At 44.3% G+C, this 19,858-nt stretch overlaps 1 protein-coding gene across 1 annotated transcript in view; it reads right to left on the bottom strand.

Moving 5' to 3' along the window:
- The window catches only part of UNC5D (unc-5 netrin receptor D), a 223,033-nt gene that overhangs the window by 41,449 nt on the left and 161,726 nt on the right, over positions 1-19,858 (bottom strand). Inside the window, exon 12 of the mRNA XM_037055091.1 lies at positions 16,710-16,794. Coding sequence (XP_036910986.1) covers positions 16,710-16,794 — 85 coding nt within the window. The remainder of the gene's footprint in view (positions 1-16,709; positions 16,795-19,858) is intronic.

Here is a 19,858-nt window from a genome sequence, read left to right as displayed (position 1 = left end):
TGGGCGAAGGTGAAGGTTCATCAGGAAAGCACTGACCGCATGTGAGTCTTCCCACATTATAGAGCACGTGACAAGGAAGCAGCCATGCTCCTGCTAGAAAAAAAGGTGACACGGTTTTCTAAAACTGCTGTGGGTCAATAACAACTATGAAATAATAATGACAGTGATTTCGGGACCATAATATGAACCACTTCTGGGCATCACATACCATAGTGTAGACGGAAAAGTCTGATCGTACGGGACTTTTTTTTTTATTGTGTTCTCTGTGTTTGTGTTTATGAAGCCTCCAGATAGGAAAAGATTAATAATTTAAGAGTCGGGTCTCTATAACCAGATGGCTTGCTGAGCAACTGCATGGAAATATGGTTGTGAATTCAAATGTCTGCTCACACATGGCAGCCCAGCCGAGGGTTCTGGGCAAAATGGACAGCTTTGCACCTTTGATGCGGATGCAAACGAAGGGAGAGGGTGCAGAGGAGGATCCTGCCCGGTACTCTGGCCAGACAGGAGGACCTGCGTGGCTGACCTTGCGTAGTTACAGGAAGGGAAACCGAGAGGACAGCAGCTGCAGAGGCATGAGCAGCGGGGCAAAGGAACATGAGGTCCTCACTGTGCCCTTCACGGCATCACGCCTGATACCACGTCTCTTGTGTCACCCTTTCTCTGTCATTAAAACCAGACAGTGCGGCAGAAGGGAAAGCTCATGCCTTTCTGTGCCTCAGTTTCCTCACATGCCAAATAACAGCTACCCTAATATTGTTTTGAGAGTTAAAAGAAGAATAAAAAGCACTTAGTATTCGCTCATTAAGTGAAGGCTCTGTTTCTCCAACCCCAATCTCTCACCCCGCCTGCCTTTTTATGAGTCTTATTTCTACCAGAACTGTGCGTCTTTGAGTCAGCCAGTTTGTTCAGTGAACTGTCATTATATCAACACAGGCTTTGACAACATTTTCAATGCCTTAGAGATGTGCACTATGGGGATTTAAGGTACCTTGTTGATGCTTTTTCATCCTTACCTCCCAATCTGAGCTCACTCCTCAGCCGGAGGAATCCCACGGAAAGGTCAACTTGTTCCTGCCTTGAGGAATCACAGCTGCTCCAGAGCGCTTAGTGCTGCCTTCAAAGAGCTTTTCCTCCAGCTCCACGTGGTAGGCTCCCCCACGCCCTTCGCACTTGGTTCAAATGGTGCTGCCCATGAGGTACTCCCTGACCACGCCTGAGCAACGCAAATGCGGCCCCCTCTACACCAAACACTGGCCTTCTTCCTCCATAACACTTAGTGACCTCTAATGCACTCTGACATTAGTTTGCTTACTTTTCTTTTGCCTTCCACAAATTAGAAGGTAAGCTCTATGAGGCTAGAATACATTTTTTTTCTGTTTTTTTTCATTGTTGTATCCCCAGTGCCAAATATATGCTTACTGTAAACAGTAAAATATATTTGTTGGAAAGGACATAGGAGCATGAGGTGGTTCCTATTGATCAAATCTGGAAAATCTTGAGCATCAAAGTAAACCATGGTACTAAAGGATAATAATAATGCACCGAGTAACATGAGAACCCTTCAGTTATATGGCTATGAATGAATGATGGAGACGGGAAAACTCTCCCATTCAATACAAAGGCAGCTAGTATATGTAGAAAGGCAGCATTTGGGAACCAATCATATTAACATTTGACTCACTTGAGAATTATGAAGGGATGCGAATCTATTTGGTGAAAGTTTAGAGAATAACAAGGAAGTATTTACATGGTTTCAGAGTACCTTTTAAACTAATTACAAAGGGTAAAATATTACTTTATAGTGGCAGGCGCCACCTAACCCAAGTTGTCAAAGTCAACATCACCAGCAACGGTGAGTCCGCAGAATGTACCTCCCGATACGACATGGTGAAGGGTACTCAGCATCACTTCCGAACGTTGCTGCCAATAATATAGAACCCGGATCTAATTTTAAGAAAATATTCGACAAACCCAAATTGAGGGATATCCTGGAAAATAAAAAGTTATCGACCCTCTGAAAAGCTGTTGACATCATAAAACTTAGGGACTGTTCCAAACTAGAGGAGACTACAGACAGGTGACAATGGAATGTAGTGAATGGACCTAGATTTTCATTTGCTATAAAGGACATTTTTTTGGATAACAGGGGAAATACAAATAAAGTCTGTAGAGTAGATGATATTATGTTAGTGTTAATTTTTTAATAATTATGCTGGTTAGGTACGAGGATTTCTTATTTTTAGGTATTTAGGGGCAAAGGGACATCTTGTTCACAATGGTTAAAATATGGATGTGTGTATGCATGTGTATGTGTGTGTGTGCACGCACACACATGTATAGAGAATATAGCAAATGTAGTAAAATGTTAGTATTTGTGCATCTGGATGTGGGATAGCTAAAAATTCTTGATACTGTTCTTGCAACTTCTAAGGTTGAAATCGTGTCAAAATGCCTTTTTGATGAGTGGAAATAGAAGCCAGGGAGAATTTCCCCAGAATTCTTACAATAAAATCAGCAAGGTCACTGACTGCTGTGTAAAATGTGTAGTGGAGAGTGACAGGTGCCACACGGGGTGGTGAGGAGGTGACGGTCCAAACCTCGACACACAGGAACTCACGTTCTGCAGCACCCACCCCCATACCGGTGCCACCAGGTCACGCTGCTTGAAGGGCAGCTCCCCTGCGAAAACTGCTGACCGTGGCAGGTCTGGAGGTGCATCTGTGCACGTTTTGCTTCTGCTTTCAATGTGTTTTGACCTGATTCTAGGCTTGTAACATGCCACTCTCTTCAGGCAAAACAACCAGCCCCGTATTTTGAGATGAGATTTTCACTGTTGTTTTTGTCTGCCATGCTGCGCTTGGTAATTATTGCTCCCTCCTTCCCTCCTTACGGTTTCTATTACAGATTAATGTAGGTTTGATCACCTTTACCCAGAGTATCACTCAGGAATGCAGGCAGGAGAGTAATGATGGTCTTACTATGCGAGACCCCGGGTCGATACATAATTAAATCATATTTTAATGGAATAGACATAAAAGGCAGATAGATGGAAGCTGTACTTTGTCTTAAAATTAAAGCTCAGAAAGCAAGGTAGCTCCAGTCTTCTACAGTTTTCTACCCAAGAAAAACATAGTTTTAATAAATATTATTCTCTTTTTCTCCTTTCATTAAAATCCTCACATGTTGACCTAGGGTACTAACATTCTGTGGACAAAAATCAAGGTTTGAAGTTTATTACTTCTGTTGTTTTTTCCTTGAGTCAGAAACCTGTCTCACGCTCTAGCTCTCAGATCAGCAAGAACTACACAAGAATAAACTCGTGTGGTTTGCATACTCCCAGTGACAAACCTACTTTGGCCCACCCCTGTAGTCCATTAGCTGGGGCTGGGAAAGGAGCGGTTACAATGGTGGATTACAAAAAGCAGTAAGTACAGCCACTGAGGACAGAAGCATATGGTTCTATTATTAAAGGGTTTAAAGATCTGGGTCACCCCCACCCCCCACCGTGTTATCTGAAATAGGGTCACAGGAAGGGACTGGGGTGGGAGGGGAATTGCATGTGCTTGAGGGAGAATCTGAATTTGCTGAAATTTGAGCAACACCACACTGCGAGATTAAACTGTTTGCACATGTTAACTGGCTTTCGTTTACCCACACATTTATAGGGTGTTTACCAATTAATATACTAAAGGAATCACAAATCATGTGTAAATCACCAGTTCCTAGACACAATTTAAGCCTCATCTTTCATGCAGTGTCAGGCTTGCCGTTCAGCTTGTTTACTACACGAAGTGGAATGATGAAGTGGGAAGGATGGCTCACCGAAGGTACTTCACAGTAAAAACAGGGGAAGGGGGAAGAGGGATCTATGCAACGTGCTGCTATGGCGTTTTCATGTCTGCTGGGCTGTTTATTCATTTGCATTTTGAATGGGGGAAACAGCCTTCTCCAGAGGAGACCCAAGTTCCATGTCACAGAATCCTTTCATTTTAGGTGGGGAGAAAGAGCTAGGAGAAGTCACACCCACAGCTCTGTGTAGCTGAGGAAAGGGTGGGCAAGGCCTGGGCTGGTGTGACAGGGCCAAAGTCACACCTCACTATGTCAGGGCTGGGACTAGAATCTCCCGTCCTGTTAATGCTGGTGACCTTGGGTTCGGGGAGAGAGTTGGGTCATGGAAAGAACAGCTGTTCCCTGGGACACAGTCTCCAACCTGGAATTTTTAAGGTAGAATGTTGGCATGAGAGTTGTTAGGACTGTACTCATAGACGTTGCGTAAAGCCATAGGAAAGCAGGGCCTTGAGCTATGAAGTGCTCAGAACAAAGCCTTGCATGTTTCCTGTTAATGCCATGCCAGAGACTTATTGACTTAAGACAAATTTATTACTGTACAGGTCTGTAGGTCAGTCCTCTCACCTACCTAATGTAAAAGTGTCAGCATCCCTGCCTGGTGTGGCTCAGTGGATTGAGCACTGGCCTGCAAACCGAAGGATAGCTGGTTCAATTCCCAGTCAGGGCACAGGTCTGGGTTGGTGACCAGGTCCCTAGGAGGGGGCACATAAGAGGCAACCACACATTGATGTTTCTCTCCCTCTCTCTTTCCCTCCCTTCTCCTCTCTCTAAAAATAAATAAATTTAAAAAGGGTGTCATTGGAGCCCTAGAGAGGAATGTTTCTTTGGTTCTTCCAGCTTCTAAAGGCTGCCTGCCTTGCTTGGCCGAAGTCCCTTCTGTGAGCCAACAGTGTGGCATCTTCAAATCTCTGCATCTGACCCTGATATTCCTGCCTCCCCCTTACAAGGACCCTGGTGTGGGCCCACCTGCGTCATGTGGAATAATCTCTTCATCCCCAGGTGCTTAACCCAAATCCCATCCGAACAGTGCCTTTTGCCATGTACTGTAACATCTGTACAGGTGCTAGGGACTAGGATGTGGACATCTTTTACTTTTTCGGGGGAGGCGGTACCAGGCTTTTCATGGCTTATTCACTTGAAAGTGAGAACACAGAGACCCCTCTGCTGCTGCCCCCTGATCTGGTATTTTCTCACAGAGACCACAAAGGGACCGAGGCATCGGCTGACCTTTGCATTCTTGTCACGGTTTCGGCTGCCAGCACACTGTCCGTAATTTCTGTATACGCATCCAACTTTATGGAGTCCTGGGAAGTTATTATGGTTTGTCTTAAAGATTATAACTAAGGCAGTTGGGAGGTTGATCACCCAGGTTTTTGAAGGGCTGTGGGGATTGTGTTAGAGAGCGCTGAGGGCAGCCCCAGTATGGGCTGGTGTCTTCTCCTAGCATTTTTATTGAGCTATAACTGAGCAAAGTGGAAAGGGTGATATATATTGCATATCTTAATAGGACAGGTTATTTCTACTTCCAGCATGGGCAATAAAAAACATGGCACATACAAATAAAAATAATTACAGTATGTGGTGTCCCTTCACAATGTGCAATTAAACTCATGAACCAGTGACTTTCTTCGCACTGAATTGAGGCGCACCTTCCATTCAGCTCTATTAACCACATTCACAAACCTTTGTTATCTAGTCGGTGGCATCTTTAATTAAAGACTGCTCAGGACCACTCCAATCACTCCACACTGTGAGCTAATGGAGGCTTCAAAAGCACTTTGATTAAAATGACACCCATTTTTATTTAGGCGTGCTTGTTTGTGGACCGAGGGGATGTGAGGTGGAAGGGGTAGTAATAGGCAGGGTATATAGTGAAACTCTCCTCCCCCAAAAAGCAGATCATAAAATGACAATGTGAGGATCCTTGCCCCCCTTTTTTCTTTTCCCTCTTTCTCTTCCCCTCCTCACTTTTTGGGGGTGATGGCATTCTATTCTAACCTAAATGACTCTGTGAAGAAAGTGTCCTGATTTTACTGTGGAAAAGAGCACAGGCTTCTGCTAACGGCGCATTAACCCTTCTCGGCCATTAAGACACCATTTGATAAATTGCCCCTTTTATTACACTGCACAGGACTGGTAGCCTGAAAGAATTAATGTTTCTGAAATAGCAGCAATTTGCTCCCCTTGCACTGGCAGAAAGAGCCCCTTTGTTTGTGACTGAGGAAGCCCCTCCCCTCCTCAGCAGTCCCCTGAGCCTGACATGGAGTAGTTAATGCCAAATCCCCCCGAGGGGATAGGTATGTGCCGTCCATTTGACTCTTCCAAACATTTGTGAAACTCACAGCAACGAGCTGGATTCGAATCCACGGTGGACCGCTGATCGAAAATGGTGACAGAGATAACTTGTTCATTCCCACCATCACTCTCTAGGGGGGAAAGCCTGGCGAAGTGGACAGGGACAGAGCCATTCCAAGTGGAATAGGCCACCTGCCCATTGACTGGTCACTGATCTCCTAAATCTACCCCCAGCCCCTCCTGTAGCCCCTCATTGGGCTTTTGAAATCCACCTCTAAAGTGTAAGTCACAGGCCAGAATGTTCAGAGAGATGGAGACTCAAAGGAACTGATGCAGGATGTCCTTTGTGTCTTCACAAGCCTCGTGATTTGAGAGCGAACAGTTCCTGCGTGTGTATCACTGAATTAATCTTTCCTCTGAGTCTAGAAAAGTGTAGGAGTCCAAAGGAAAGAGCCTAACTTCTTCTGCTACATTGGTACAGAGCAAATTTCATGGACTTTACAAAGCTTCTCTGTGTGATTCGAAGAAATAAGGATAGACAAAAAATAATATCAAAACATAGCATTCATACGGCACTTTATAGGTTATCCCAGACTTCTCATACATAAAGTCCCTTTACTGTCCTTACTAAAATCCTGGAATTCAGCTAATAATAGACAAAACATGTAAATGATGGAATTGTAGTCTAGAGAAAGAAAATGACCTGACTAAAGCCATGTAGGCTATAAGTGGCCAGGGAGATTAGAACTTAGGCCTTCTGAATCTCTGTGTTCTCCTCATTCTATGATGTCACCTCATTTCTGATCATTCTTTTAAAAAATATTTAGAGAAAGTGAAGAGGGCGAGAAAAACATTGATCAGTTGCCTTCCACACATCCCCAACTGAAGGCCTGGCCACTACCCAGACACGAGCCCTGACTGGGAATCGAACTGGTGAATTTTCGGTTGTAGGACAATGCCTGATCCACTGAGCCACACCAGCCAGGGCTCCTTTGTGATCATTCTTTTTCTCTTATGTGATGTCAATGGCCAAGTCTGCGCTACTCTCCTGATAGGTTGCGTACATGCTCAGTTCAGTTCACGGAGCTCCAGGATAGGCAGATTCCTACCCATGAGGAAGGCACAGAAAGCAAGGGATGGCAGATTTCAGCCTGTACGAAGCAGGCAGGCACAGTCTCCGCCCGGTTCTGTGACATTTTTCTCCCAGCTGTACTGCGGCCACATGCTATGGCCAAAAGCTTGACGTGGGATTTCCATTCAGCAGTCACGTTTTTCTCTTGGTCATAAATATTACTTTTGCTTTTTTATTCTTGAATCGATTTTCTTCCTATCCCTTTTCTTCTAAGTCCAAGAGCTGTGTTTATTCCCTGGAAGGAAATCCAGAGTGGCTCCCAGAGCAACTATTCCTGCAAACTCTCAGGTGAACTTCAGCTGGCAAATCTCTCCACTAATTAATCATCAGTTCCCAAGCCAGAACGCTGGGAATTACCTTCAACTCCGTCTCCTTCAACGCACATGCATGGACACATACGCACACACAGCCGACCTTGCCGAGTTCCTCCCCAAGCCTCTCAAATCTTCCCACTGAGAGCAGTGTTAAGGGTTAGAGAAAGAACATCAAATGTTCACAACTAGAGACAAGGACACTCAAAAGTAGCATTTATTACCCAAATTATCCAAATCGAGATACTGCTCACTGAGGGTGAAAACAGTCACTGTTAATAATTGTGCTAGGCAAAATGAGGCCCATTTTCACTGTGCTCACAAGGAGGGTATGGGTATAATGAAGACTTGAACTTGCGTAGTGGCAGTGGACATAAATCAGAAGAGAATTACCTAAAATGAAATATGACTAGGTTTCCTGAACCTAAGCCTCATCAGTCCCTACTCACCAGGTACATTTCACTTTCCCCAATTTTACTCCCTTTTTCACATGCTGTTCTGATTTGCTTAGTTCTAAATTACTCGCTGGTATTTATTCATCTTTCCCTTTGAACTGTGCAATTTTTTTTGGACTGGGATGCATTTTACTGTCTGTCTTCCAGTTTTAGGTCAATTGTCACTTCCTCTCTGAGCCTCCTCTGAGCCTTTGGACAAGGTTCATCCTTTCGCTCCTGATTAACATTTGTGTATCTTTGTCACACATGAATCACACCGCCATCTCATTATTCTTTTGAGTAACTGGTTTTGCTTCTGGGGCTCCATCTATTACAGTACTAAGTATCTAATTTTCATAGTAGTTGCTAATAATTGTGCTTAGTGAAAACACCCATGGTCGCATTTCATTTTGATTCTATAACTTTTCAGTAACATCTAGTTATTCAAATAATTTGAATTTGTTTTTAGGACTCATTTTTGTTTATTTAAAAACTTTAATCTTATATCTGATTCACCCTCCATTCCTATCCCTCAGTACCCATATGCATGGACACACACATTGCATGTGTGCACACATACAGGGGTCCGGATGCTCTATCTGGAAAGGAGGAAGCAGTTGGAGCTTATTCCTGTGACACTGAAACTGAAAGAAAAGAGAATCTTCTTATTTCAGTGGCAAGAGGATGATCACCTTCTTGGGCGACTTAAAAGTTTCTCAAGATAACCCTTAATGGATTCAGTGGAGATGGGTGGTGACCGCAAACACCTCACTGACAGAGGGTGCAGGTGACTAGATTGCAAACAGTTGCACCGAAGCCTCTGTAGGTCCTTGTGGGTTTCAGTTACGTCTGCTAACTGGCCCCCAACTGACCACATCTCATCCCTGCTCTCTGAACCTCTTTACCTCTACCTGTCTTCCGGCTCACTTATCCAACTCCTGGCCATGGCTCATCTCCTGTACTTCTTGGGAATACGGGAACCTGGGCACTATGGAAGTGCTCTGTGGCTTCGGCAGTACTCCCCCTCTCCTCAAAGGTTTTTCTTTTTCCTGTTCTCTGGTAGCATGGAACAAGGCGACACACTGGTAAACGATGAGAAAATCGGGTGTCCCTGTGTACTTCCTGCGGATGAGACTTCCTGTTTGTCTCGTTAGGTAGGTCCTAACCTCCTATCAGTAGGGAGAGGAGGGCATGGTGTGTGAGTGGGTGGGAAGGTGGTGGTGCCCCTTCTGCCGAAATGGTGCCTCTCAACAGGTTTTGTGGCGGCAGGGACATGAGCCTTGGCATTAGCGCTGGCAAATATCTGAAAGTAGAATGTCGGGGTGCTTTTTTAAAATAAATCCGTTTTGAGCTTTGTTAATTTCAGGAATCCAGAACAGGTGCACAGGGTCCCCAGACCTCATCCTTCTATGTATAGGGCCACCTGCACCCTGCGACCAACCCCTCCACCAGAAGTGAACAACTTCACACGAGGGATCCTAGTTTCCTTGGTGCACAGTACCGGGTACATCTGGGACCTCGTAGTTACTGACTGAGCTGAGCTCATGATCGCATTTGTGAAGACTGTTCCAGATGTCCATAACTTCACGGCAGTGAGAAAGTGAAGTGTTTTTTTGTTTGTTTGTTTGTTTGTTTGTTTGTTTTGTTTTGCTCCGAGGTGGGCATAGCTTGCGGAGGAATGGAGTGAGGGAGCTCTCCAAGTTGGAGAAGGCTAACAGAGAGAAAAATCAGCCCAGAAGGTTTCAGTCCGGTTTTCTCCCCATGGCAATGTTCTGGGAGAGCCAACGGTAAATGCTCTTATTTTGAGCTCCAAGGGAAGTTTTTAACAGACACTGCACTAACTACAGTCGCCTGGGGGCCAGCAGTTTCTTCCCTTTTAGGATACCAGCCTCAGAGTCCCCAGAAGAAGGGCAGGCAGTGTCCTGGGTCACGGGGATGGGAGGTCTCAGGACGGCCTCAAACGTCTGCTTGACATAAAGGGTAGTTTACAAACAGACTCACTTCATTAAAATTCCATTTCCGCATGTAACACAGCCACACAAATCCATGTTTCTTTTCATTCCTCTAGAAAGGAAGTCCTCCAAACAGTGTAGGGACATTTCTGAGAGCTTAAGTCCTCGTTTAGGCCTGATACATGTGGAAGTGTATGTGTGTCCTTACCCTTTTGTTTTTGATCGAGTTCCTGCCGTGGCGAAGGAGGAGCCACGTGAAGCCACCCCTCAGGGGAGCCTACAGGACCGTGCCCAACTGTGAGCTTGTTCCTAAGGAGGAAATTCTGTTTCCTCTCTTCCACTTCCCATCGCTTCTTTTTTTCTGTCTTTCTAGTCTTGGATTTGGTCTTATCTCATGCGTTGCTAGTAAAAGTCGCTGCCCCACCAGGGCACTTCAAAAAAGGGTAAAGCTTCAGACCAACTCCATGTCTCCCTTCCAGTCCTCACCCTGAGATGGGCCCATTTGATGGGGGGGGGGGGGGAGAAAAAAAAAACAGAGGAAAAAAAGTGGTTGAAATATCCCTCTGGGCTGAGCCCCAAGTCTAAAAAATATGTCTTTTGGTAAATTCTTCAATAAGATTAAATACGTTTCCAATCGTAGTCTAAGCATTTGGTCGGGAATATCCACATGAGAGTGTAAGTGGAAAGAGACATGAATGTTTGCCTTTGGTTTCATTGCTTCTCAGAAGAAAGCGCCATATAGTGATTTTCTGGTCTGGTTCTCGACCCTCCAACCAAGGGGTGGGGGGAAGGGCACAGCACGAGAGCTGGGAGAGGACAAGCGGGAAGACCCTGCGACATCTGTTTCTTTTTCCTGCTCTGATGCATGTGGCGGGATTTCTGAAAGGAGACCATTGATTTTTTGAGCCTCTTGTTTAAACACCTTAATTTAGTTTTATTAAAAAAAATCAAAACCTGGTTAGAGAGGATTAAAAATTATTCCTCTCTAAAAGCTCCTGGAAAAAAAAAAGTTTAAAAAAAGACCAAAATGCTTCCAAATTGAAGGTGGGGGATAGAGGCAGGCTTTTTGACCATGATTACTGCTGGCTTCCGCCTGTAGTATAGGAGGCGGTTTCTGGCTCGTGCCAGCTGTTTCAATACCCCCGATCCAGGAGGACCCCGAGGGCTTCTTACCACAAATACACCAACGGGCCAAATTTCATGCCCTTGCGTTTCTCTGAAGCTACTCTAGTTCCCCTTCCTCTGGCATCAGGTCACTAAGCACCCCCATTTTTTGGATGGGGCACTACCTGAAACCTAACTCTGTTCTATGGAAAGGCCTGGTGTACAGTGGGATGGAGGTTGCTTAAGGCAACATTCTGGCATCAGAGTGACTTCAAAGCAGGGACAATGCCTGCATTTAGCCACTCTTAGAGCGTCTTCCCCATCCCACCTACTAGAAAATGTCCCCTGGAGCTGAAAATCATTGAGTTATAGCTTTTCTACCTTTCCTTGCCTAGCTAATTTCTGCTGATCTTTCAGATTCAGCACAAGTTACATTTCTTTGGAAGCTGCTCTCCCTACCATCCCCTCCGAAGTCTACCCTGGAATAGATTAATGGAAGAATAGATCTATTCTTCTATTGTTTTCTGTGAAATTTCCTATTGCAGCGTAATTCCATACTGAATGACAAAGTTATCATTGTTCTCCCACATCTGGGTCTCTCTCTGTCCATATCATGATGCATTTCTAAACCTAAGCATAAGCCCTGTCCCTCATCAAGCATGTCTTACTGTACTCAAGAAAAATATGCCTACTTAAGCCTAAATTGCAGAGAATTATATAGCCTAAAACTACATTATAAGACAGAAAATCTTGCTTTGGTGCTCCTACCTGCTACAACCTGAGGCAGAGCTTAAATTTTCTTGGTCTTAATTTTCAAGTCTATAAAAATTAGGATGATTTTATAGTGCTTACCATATACAACTGACATGAAGCTTAAAGGATATACTTGTAGGTAGAATGCTTTATCAAATATAAATGTATCCATTAGGTTTTTTTAATTTTATCGTCTTTGAGAGAGTTACATCACTTTCTATCATGCAATCCCACAGTGTTGCCTATAATTTAGGTAGCCACTCTTGTTTTTCAGATAAGGACTCAGTCACAAAGAGCTTCATTATCTTACCCAAGGTCATACAGATAATAGCAGGGAAACTTAGATCTGAACACAAGGCCTCCAATACCTGAGCTCTCACACTCTTAGCCATGGAGCTCAACTGTTTCCTCCTCCTTATGGTGTCTTCTAAGAATCCTCCCTGGAGTGAGACTTGCTTTTTTACCCTTCTCTCAAGTCGCTAACGTAATAAGGACAGCAATACCCCACAGAATTCTAAGAGAAGTTCAACTTGATCCTGCCTTGCCTAGTTCTCAGTTTGCTCTTACAGAGCTATTCCACAGCTCTCTACAGGGGACAGGAGATGGAGGGCAACCTCAGAAAGCTGTTTCCTTCAAGTCTCCACTATCCAGGAGAGGTAGCATCCTTTAGTCTAGGAGCTGTGGAATTGGAGCCAGGTTCTCTGATGGCAAACCTCAGCTCAGCCAGTAAGTAACACGCCTTGGAAAGTGTGTTTGCTTCTTGGAACCTTTTTTTAGATTTTTTTCTTACATCTCTAAAATTGGTATAAAACCCTCCACTTTTTGAACATTGCTGTGGAGATTAAATGAGTCAAAGGTCTGTGAGAGCACATTGTAAAATTACACTAAAACAAGAGCAAGTAATTACTAAGTTTTTCAAGGATGCAGATTCCCCTTCCGGCAAACCATTTAATTTGCGTATGTGTACAAAAAGTCAACAGGGATCATTTTCCTAAGCATCATAACCAACCCCAAAGGCCAGGTGGCTAAAAGACGTTGGACAAATTGATGAAGATGGTTGTTCAAGTCTAAAAGTGTAGACAGACCAGGGATGTCAGGAAGGACAGTGACATTGTTCCACTTACTGGAAAGTACAGAGTGTCTTGGAGGCTCCCAAGAAAGATGGGGTATATTCCATTCAGACACTGAAGAACCTCACTTAGAACTTGCCCAAATATCGAAATATAACCAACCCTCTGAGGCTATTTGACTACAGGGCGCTATTTTGAGTCTGTGATATATTCCCCACAGCCATGTCCCTGGGGAGCTAGTGCAGAATATGGACCAAGGGTACAGTGACAGTTCCACCACATCATCTCCCTGCTACACCAGGGGTCTGTTGAGAAAGGAGCAACAGAAATGGAACATCAATAGGACAATGGAACAGACCTTACTTAACCTAAATGCAGCACAGAGGTGTTGTTTGAAGGTGCTCCTGTCAGCCTGTGTGTGCAAGTGATGGAGTCAGAAAATCCCATCCTCACACCTGCGCACTAAGAGGGAGGTCCCTGCGGTGGCCCCAGCAGCAGAGATGAAGGGAACAGCAGCAGGGGGCGGGGGCTTCCTTTGCGCACAAGTTCAGAAGGATGCACGGGCACCGTAAAATGAAAATGGGTCTTCAAATGACATTAGAAAGAAAAAAGTGACACGAAATGGCCTTTTCCGATTCATCACAGGATGAAAAGCTGAAGGACTCAGATCCAAATAGCCTCCTGACAGGGATGGGAAATTTTCAACCTGAGCTTAAAAAAAAAAGAAAGTAAGAAAGGTATTTGCTATTTTTAGTGGGTTTTGGGGGTGGGGTAAGTCGTTTGGAGCTTTGCAAAAGGGAGTGGTGATCGCCAAGGGCACTAAGGGGCAGGGGGCCAGGCACTGGTCACTTCCTTTATAGGAGCACCTGGAAGGGTTCAGCAACATGGAAAAGAATGTGCGCTTCCTGCAATTTTCATCTCTCGTCCATTTAATAGATGGGAAAATGCACACCTCACAGATCTGAAGTCTTGGATGAGTCATTTCTATCCCTAGAGAGCAGTGCTGAACTCAGTGATGAACTTGACACCTCAGACACAGGTGGAGAAACCAAGCTGGTTAACATGGAATCTGCTGAGTCAGCAGCGCTCCATTGAGTGANTGCTACACCAGGGGTCTGTTGAGAAAGGAGCAACAGAAATGGAACATCAATAGGACAATGGAACAGACCTTAACCTAAATGCAGCACAGAGGCGTTGTTTGAAGGTGCTCCTGTCAGCCTGTGTGTGCAAGTGATGGAGTCAGAAAATCCCATCCTCGCACCTGCGCACTAAGAGGGAGGTCCCTGCGGTGGCCCCAGGAGCAGAGATGAAGGGAACAGCAGCAGGGGGTGGGGGCTTCCTTTGCGCACAAGTTCGGAAGGATGCACGGGCACCGTAAAATGAAAATGGGTCTTCAAATGACATTAGAAAGAAAAAAGTGACACGAAATGAACTTTTCCGATTCATCACAGGATGAAAAGCTGAAGGACTCAGATCCAAATAGCCTCCTGACAGGGATGGGAAATTTTTAACCTGAGCTCAAAAAAAAGAGAAAGTAACAAAGGTATTTGCTATTTTTAGTGGGTTTTGGGGGTGGGGTAAGTCGTTTGGAGCTTCGCAAAAGGGAGTGGAGATCGCCCAGGGCACTAAGGGGCAGGGGGCCAGGCGCTGGTCACTTCCTTTATAGGAGCACCTGGAAGGGTTCATCAACATGGAAAAGAATGTGTGCTTCTTGCAATTTTCATCTCTCGTCCATTTAATGGATGGGAAAATGCACACCTCACAGATCTGAAGTCTTGGATGAGCCATTTCTGTCCCTAGACAGCAGTGCTGAACTCAGTGATGAACTTGACACCTCAGACACAGGTGGAGAAACCAAGCTGGTTAACATGGAATCTGCTGAGTCAGCAGCGCTCCATTGAGTGACCACATTAAGCCAAACCTGTCTTTCAAGGTCTGTGGGCTCTGCTGAGGTTTCATGGATTTCTCCTCCTTATTTTTAATTACAAGATGCCCTGAGTGACGTTTCCCACATTTCTGAGCCATTTTATGTAGGTAGGTCCTTGCATGTTTGATCCCTTTTGGCACATTCTAGTTCTGACCTCCTAAGAAGAGGCTTCTAGTAAGAGACAGGGATGGAGGTGAGCTATAAATTAGGTGCCTCTGAAGATTCGAACTTAGCGCCAGGTTGGTGCTTACATAATGAGGTGGAAGACCCGAGGGATGGAACTGGGAGGAGAGATTCTGATGAAGGGAGCAGGCTGCAGAGGTGAGGGTGTGACAGAGGCCGTACTTCAGGCTGGGCTGAGGGCATCCTGCCTCACACAGGCTGTGCTGGGGACATGGTCTGAGGCATGTGATCTCGTGGTTGTGCAAACATCACTGAACGTACTTACACAAACCTATACAGTACTTTCGTACGACTGGCAGCAAGGCAGGTTTGTGTACACCAGCATCACCACAAACGCCCGAGCAAAGCACTGTGCTATGACGTTGCTAGGTGACAGCAGTTTTTCAGCTCCATGGCAATCCTTGCAGACCCCTGTTGCACAGTCCATCATTGATCAAAATGGCATGAAGTAGCGCATGGCTGTACTTGATTCTTGCAGGATGACGTGTTTACAAGCATATGTGTAATTGATTTAGACCTTAATTTTAAACAGATACGATTTCTTACACAGTTCAACCCCAGGGATAACAAAAGAGGTAATTCTTATCCAGAGGACTCCATTTTCAGGTTTGCTTAACAGATTTTTGAATAAACTCTTTCTGTTTCTTAGCTTCCTCTAATTAAGTACAGGAAACTAAGAGGACAATTGAAAACGAGCATCCCACGAGGTAAAGGACCTAGCTCCACAGGACACGAAATCCCCACCTCCTACAGTTTCCATGCAAATCCTCTGCAGCCTCTCCAGCAGCGAGCAGAGCGCTTCTCCCATTCCTGCCCACACTCTGCACTCTGAGCACTAAGATAAACCCACCGGGCAGCAAATCTTAGGGAGATAGCTATCAAAATCTGTTCAAACCATCTGTTTCTCTGGCTGTTATTCCTTTCTGTGTTTTTCCTTCATGTGTTCTTTGCTAACAACAACAACAAAAATCTATTCTAAAATAACCACGATATTAAAACTGAGAAAATGCCAGAGGAAAATGTGCAGTTTGTGAGAGAAATTGCTTCCTAAAGAGGAGTTCAGCTGTATCGTGTGTGGTGGTGCAAGGCAACCTTTCCACACATATTACAGTCGTGCTAAGAAAATAACCCGCTACTTTCATTAAAAGAATATGTGACAAGATTTGTATTTGTTCATGTAATTGAATTTAATGCTGCTGAAATTTGTCAGGCCTGAAAGCTACCGAAGCAAAGACCATATTTTTACATGAGGAAAATTGCCCAAGAAATTGTCTCTCCTGATTAAAGCAGGTCTTCTGCTGACCTTAAAAGGTCACGGGCCAATCATTCCCTGCATTTGCATAATCCCTAGCACCAAACAGTGCCTCCAGGATTGATTTTCTTTTCCCCCTTTGGAGAGGAAGATTAAGGGGGGGAGTCTGGGTTTGTGGAGAAGCCCTGCCTGCCTCCCAATTCACTGTTTTGCATTCAGTGTCTGCTGTCTAAACCTCAGGTTAGTTACCTAAAACCGTGAGGCTCCCCGCGCATTCCTTCTAGCTGATAGATTGGCAACTGTGTTTGTCCTCTGTATTGTCAAGCAGCTCGTCTCCCAGCTATACACTTCCAGGTCACACGTCTTAAACACTCTGGACTCTCTGCAGAGGCTTTGCTCCATGTTTAAGAGATCATTGCTACATCATTCTTTTCTGTCTCTCACCTGGGTTCACCTTGGTTGATAGACATATAAATCTCCCAAGACTTCTCCTCTGGGATGGCACCGTGGGGTATGAGTAAACTCACTCCTGAAACAGAGAAAGCCCAGAGGTTATGTGTAGATCGTGCAATTATTGTGAAGCTCCTCCACTGCGCACCTTGCGGCTGCTCACAAATAAAGGACCTTCTCACAGCAATTCGTGCAGTCTGATCCTTGGAAAGTGTGTGAAGTCCCAAACCATAAAGGGGACAATGTTATTTACTAACAGTGACATACAGAACATATCATTCAACTCTGTATTCAACCTGGTTTTTAGTTAGGGTCTTCCTACCATGTTTAAATTCTCTTTAAAAAGTGGACGTTGTGGACTCTCAAACATATTGGAGAATATAATTTATCAGTATATCAGTTAATCTGCTCCAAAGTTAAAAATTATGTTTCTCTACCTTGTTTCTATTCATTCATCTACTGAAAACATATCTGGGACGCTGGGTGGACCGTGCAACATTTTGCTATAAACCTGTCTTGTAAATTGTGCATCTTGAAGTAAGTGTACGCAAGGGATCAGAGGAGTACTGCATTTTGTCAAGAAAACTGGAGGAAGAAAATGCTTGGGTAAGCTTAGGAACCTTATAGGTCATGGACAGCCACTGTTTGGCCCTATATTTGTAAATAGAAGCTAGAAAAGGTCAAGGTTAAAGGTGACTGAACCATATTCATGTCAACATGAAATTGGGAAAAAAACCCTCCGAATCTTTGCTTCAGAAAAATCATGTAATGCAGGGACTAAATACAAGGGTGCACTGCACTGAACTTGAAATTCCCCCTCTCCTCTTGAGGGCCGGGAAGTAAATATTTCACTTTGGCCAAGAGAAAAGACTCCAAAGGGTGATTCTCTTTAATGTAGCTGCTTGTTTATATAAAAAAAAAATGAAATAGAGGCACAGTAAGATCTTTGCAAAATAAAATCTCAAGGCATCCTTTTATCCTTTGAATAATGTAGCTCCCACCGTTTCTCCTTTCATTTGAGCTAATGTAATCACACAGAAAGCTTTTGGGTTGCCAATAATTTGAATCTAGAGATGGCAGGCTTTACTGATGTCCTTCTGTGGGCCCGTTAGCTGCAGCAGAATCAGGGGATGCAAGATTCATTGCAAAACAAGTTATTCGTGATTTACATTTATGAGCATTATTCAGTAACATGCTAGTTATCATCAGTATCTATCACTAGCACTAAGAATGAGGCACATTTAAATTTTGCTTACAGCTTTTCAGCAAGGGCATCCATTTGTATGCTGGACTGTAACGCCAGTGGTAGGAGGACCACAATTGTCACACGTTGGAGACCTCTGATCAGACTCCTTGCATTACCCAATTTTCCTTAAGTGTAGTTGAGCACAAGTTGTAATACACAGTACATTCAGTGTGTGTGTGGATGTCAACCTAAATACACACCCTAGACATCATGGACTCTCTCTGTGTGTGACAGAGTACTTTTACTCTGTTGCCTCTTATTCAGACTATCTAGGCCATTATGAGAAGAGGCATTAAGTTGCTACCATTTAGTTATAGAAGCATAGGAGACTGTCATCAAGAAGTAATGCCATCTTAGGCAGTTAACCCAAAAGAATAGTTTTATAGCTCACATTTTGTCCTTTCCTCTGTGTGTGTGTGTGTGTGTGTGTGTGTGTGTTTAGTGAAGTGTAATTTATGTGGAAGCAAATGCATGTTTTAAGTGTGGAAACTGATGAGTTCTGACAAAGGGATACTCTCACGTCACCATCATCACAGTCAGGATATAGGTCATGTTCATTGCCATACAAAGTTCCCTTATGCCCTTTAGAAGCCAGTTCTTTGATTGTGAGCCCAAGTGTTCGCTCGCTTGCTTTCTGGCATGTTGATTAATTTGCCTATTCTAAACTTTCAAATCAATGAAATCATACCATGTTTTTTTTTAAAAAGCAGTAGTGGCTCAGTGCATCAATGCACAGAGCACAGTGCCCAGCACAGAGCAAGCCCACAACCGACAAATCATGAATATATGAATGAATGAGTATTATTCAAAATTCTGAGTAAAAAAAAAAAGCCAGGCTTTGAGACGTGCTGTGTCCTATATGTCATGAGGGCCTGACGGTCAACTCCCAGATCCAATCAGAACAAACCTGTGTGTGGACTTTCGAGAAAGGGCTGTTTGTAGAGCAGACCACATCTCATCCCTTTCAAGTCAGCTTAACTCCCTGTGTCTAGATTGAAACATTACCCACAATACTCCCCAATTCCACCTGGACCTACAGGATCACGGAGCTTTACACTATTTCATCTTTCTTTCAATCAGAAAGTGTGTGGTTATCCTTTAAACACACTTCCCTCCTTCCAGCCAGAAATGCAAACTGTGTACGGAGACTGAAGGTAGTTAAACGGAGGCAAGAGTGTGGCAGGGCGGTAGCGTTGTGTGAAGGATGAAAGGTGCTGTGGGAGATCTTTATCCTGTGGCCCCTAAAGAAGTATCCATTCTTAATGTCATTTGTCAGTTCCCTCTAATTAAGGAAATATATACTCTTCCCCAAAAGTCCACCCGCTACCCTGACAGCCTTTGGTCTGCTATGACAGCAGAACCACCTGCCTGGGTTTCTTCTTTCATATTTGGCATAATTAATGACTTCAAGAGTGCCCTTTTCTGAGAACTCACTGCCAGGCACCAGACTACAATTTGGGATGGATGGCAGTAGAACAAGTTAATTGCTGTGTCTTGCTTCTTTACACTGTAGCTCCCTGGGCATATTTCGCATTGATGTTCTGCAGCTAACAGCCTATGTTTCCCTTCTGCACATTTCCTTTTTCCTGAAATTCATTTCTGGTGAACAGCTTCCATCTTGGTGTGGGGCTTCTTGTCAGGAACTTAAAAATGCCCCTGTACAGAGGGAGCGTTTGGGAGTCAGAGACAAAGCCCTCAGAACCTTTTGTTTTTGACACCAGCACTTCTCAAGTCAGAAGGGAAGAAAAAGAAAGATCTATTTATCATTTCATCTTTTTCCTTGACAAACATTAAACAAAACTAGCCAATGAGTGGTCAGCCTTGGTACCCCCTCCACACGTCTGTAAACACATAAACACACAAACACATACGTATGAGGATAGGCACAGAGGGGAGG

Source organism: Sturnira hondurensis, unplaced genomic scaffold (assembly GCF_014824575.4).
Source record: "Sturnira hondurensis isolate 20B ecotype Veracruz unplaced genomic scaffold, ASM1482457v3 Scaffold0008640, whole genome shotgun sequence".
Classification (NCBI taxonomy): Eukaryota; Metazoa; Chordata; class Mammalia; order Chiroptera; family Phyllostomidae; genus Sturnira; species Sturnira hondurensis.
This window is presented reverse-complemented; position numbering and strand designations above follow the sequence as displayed.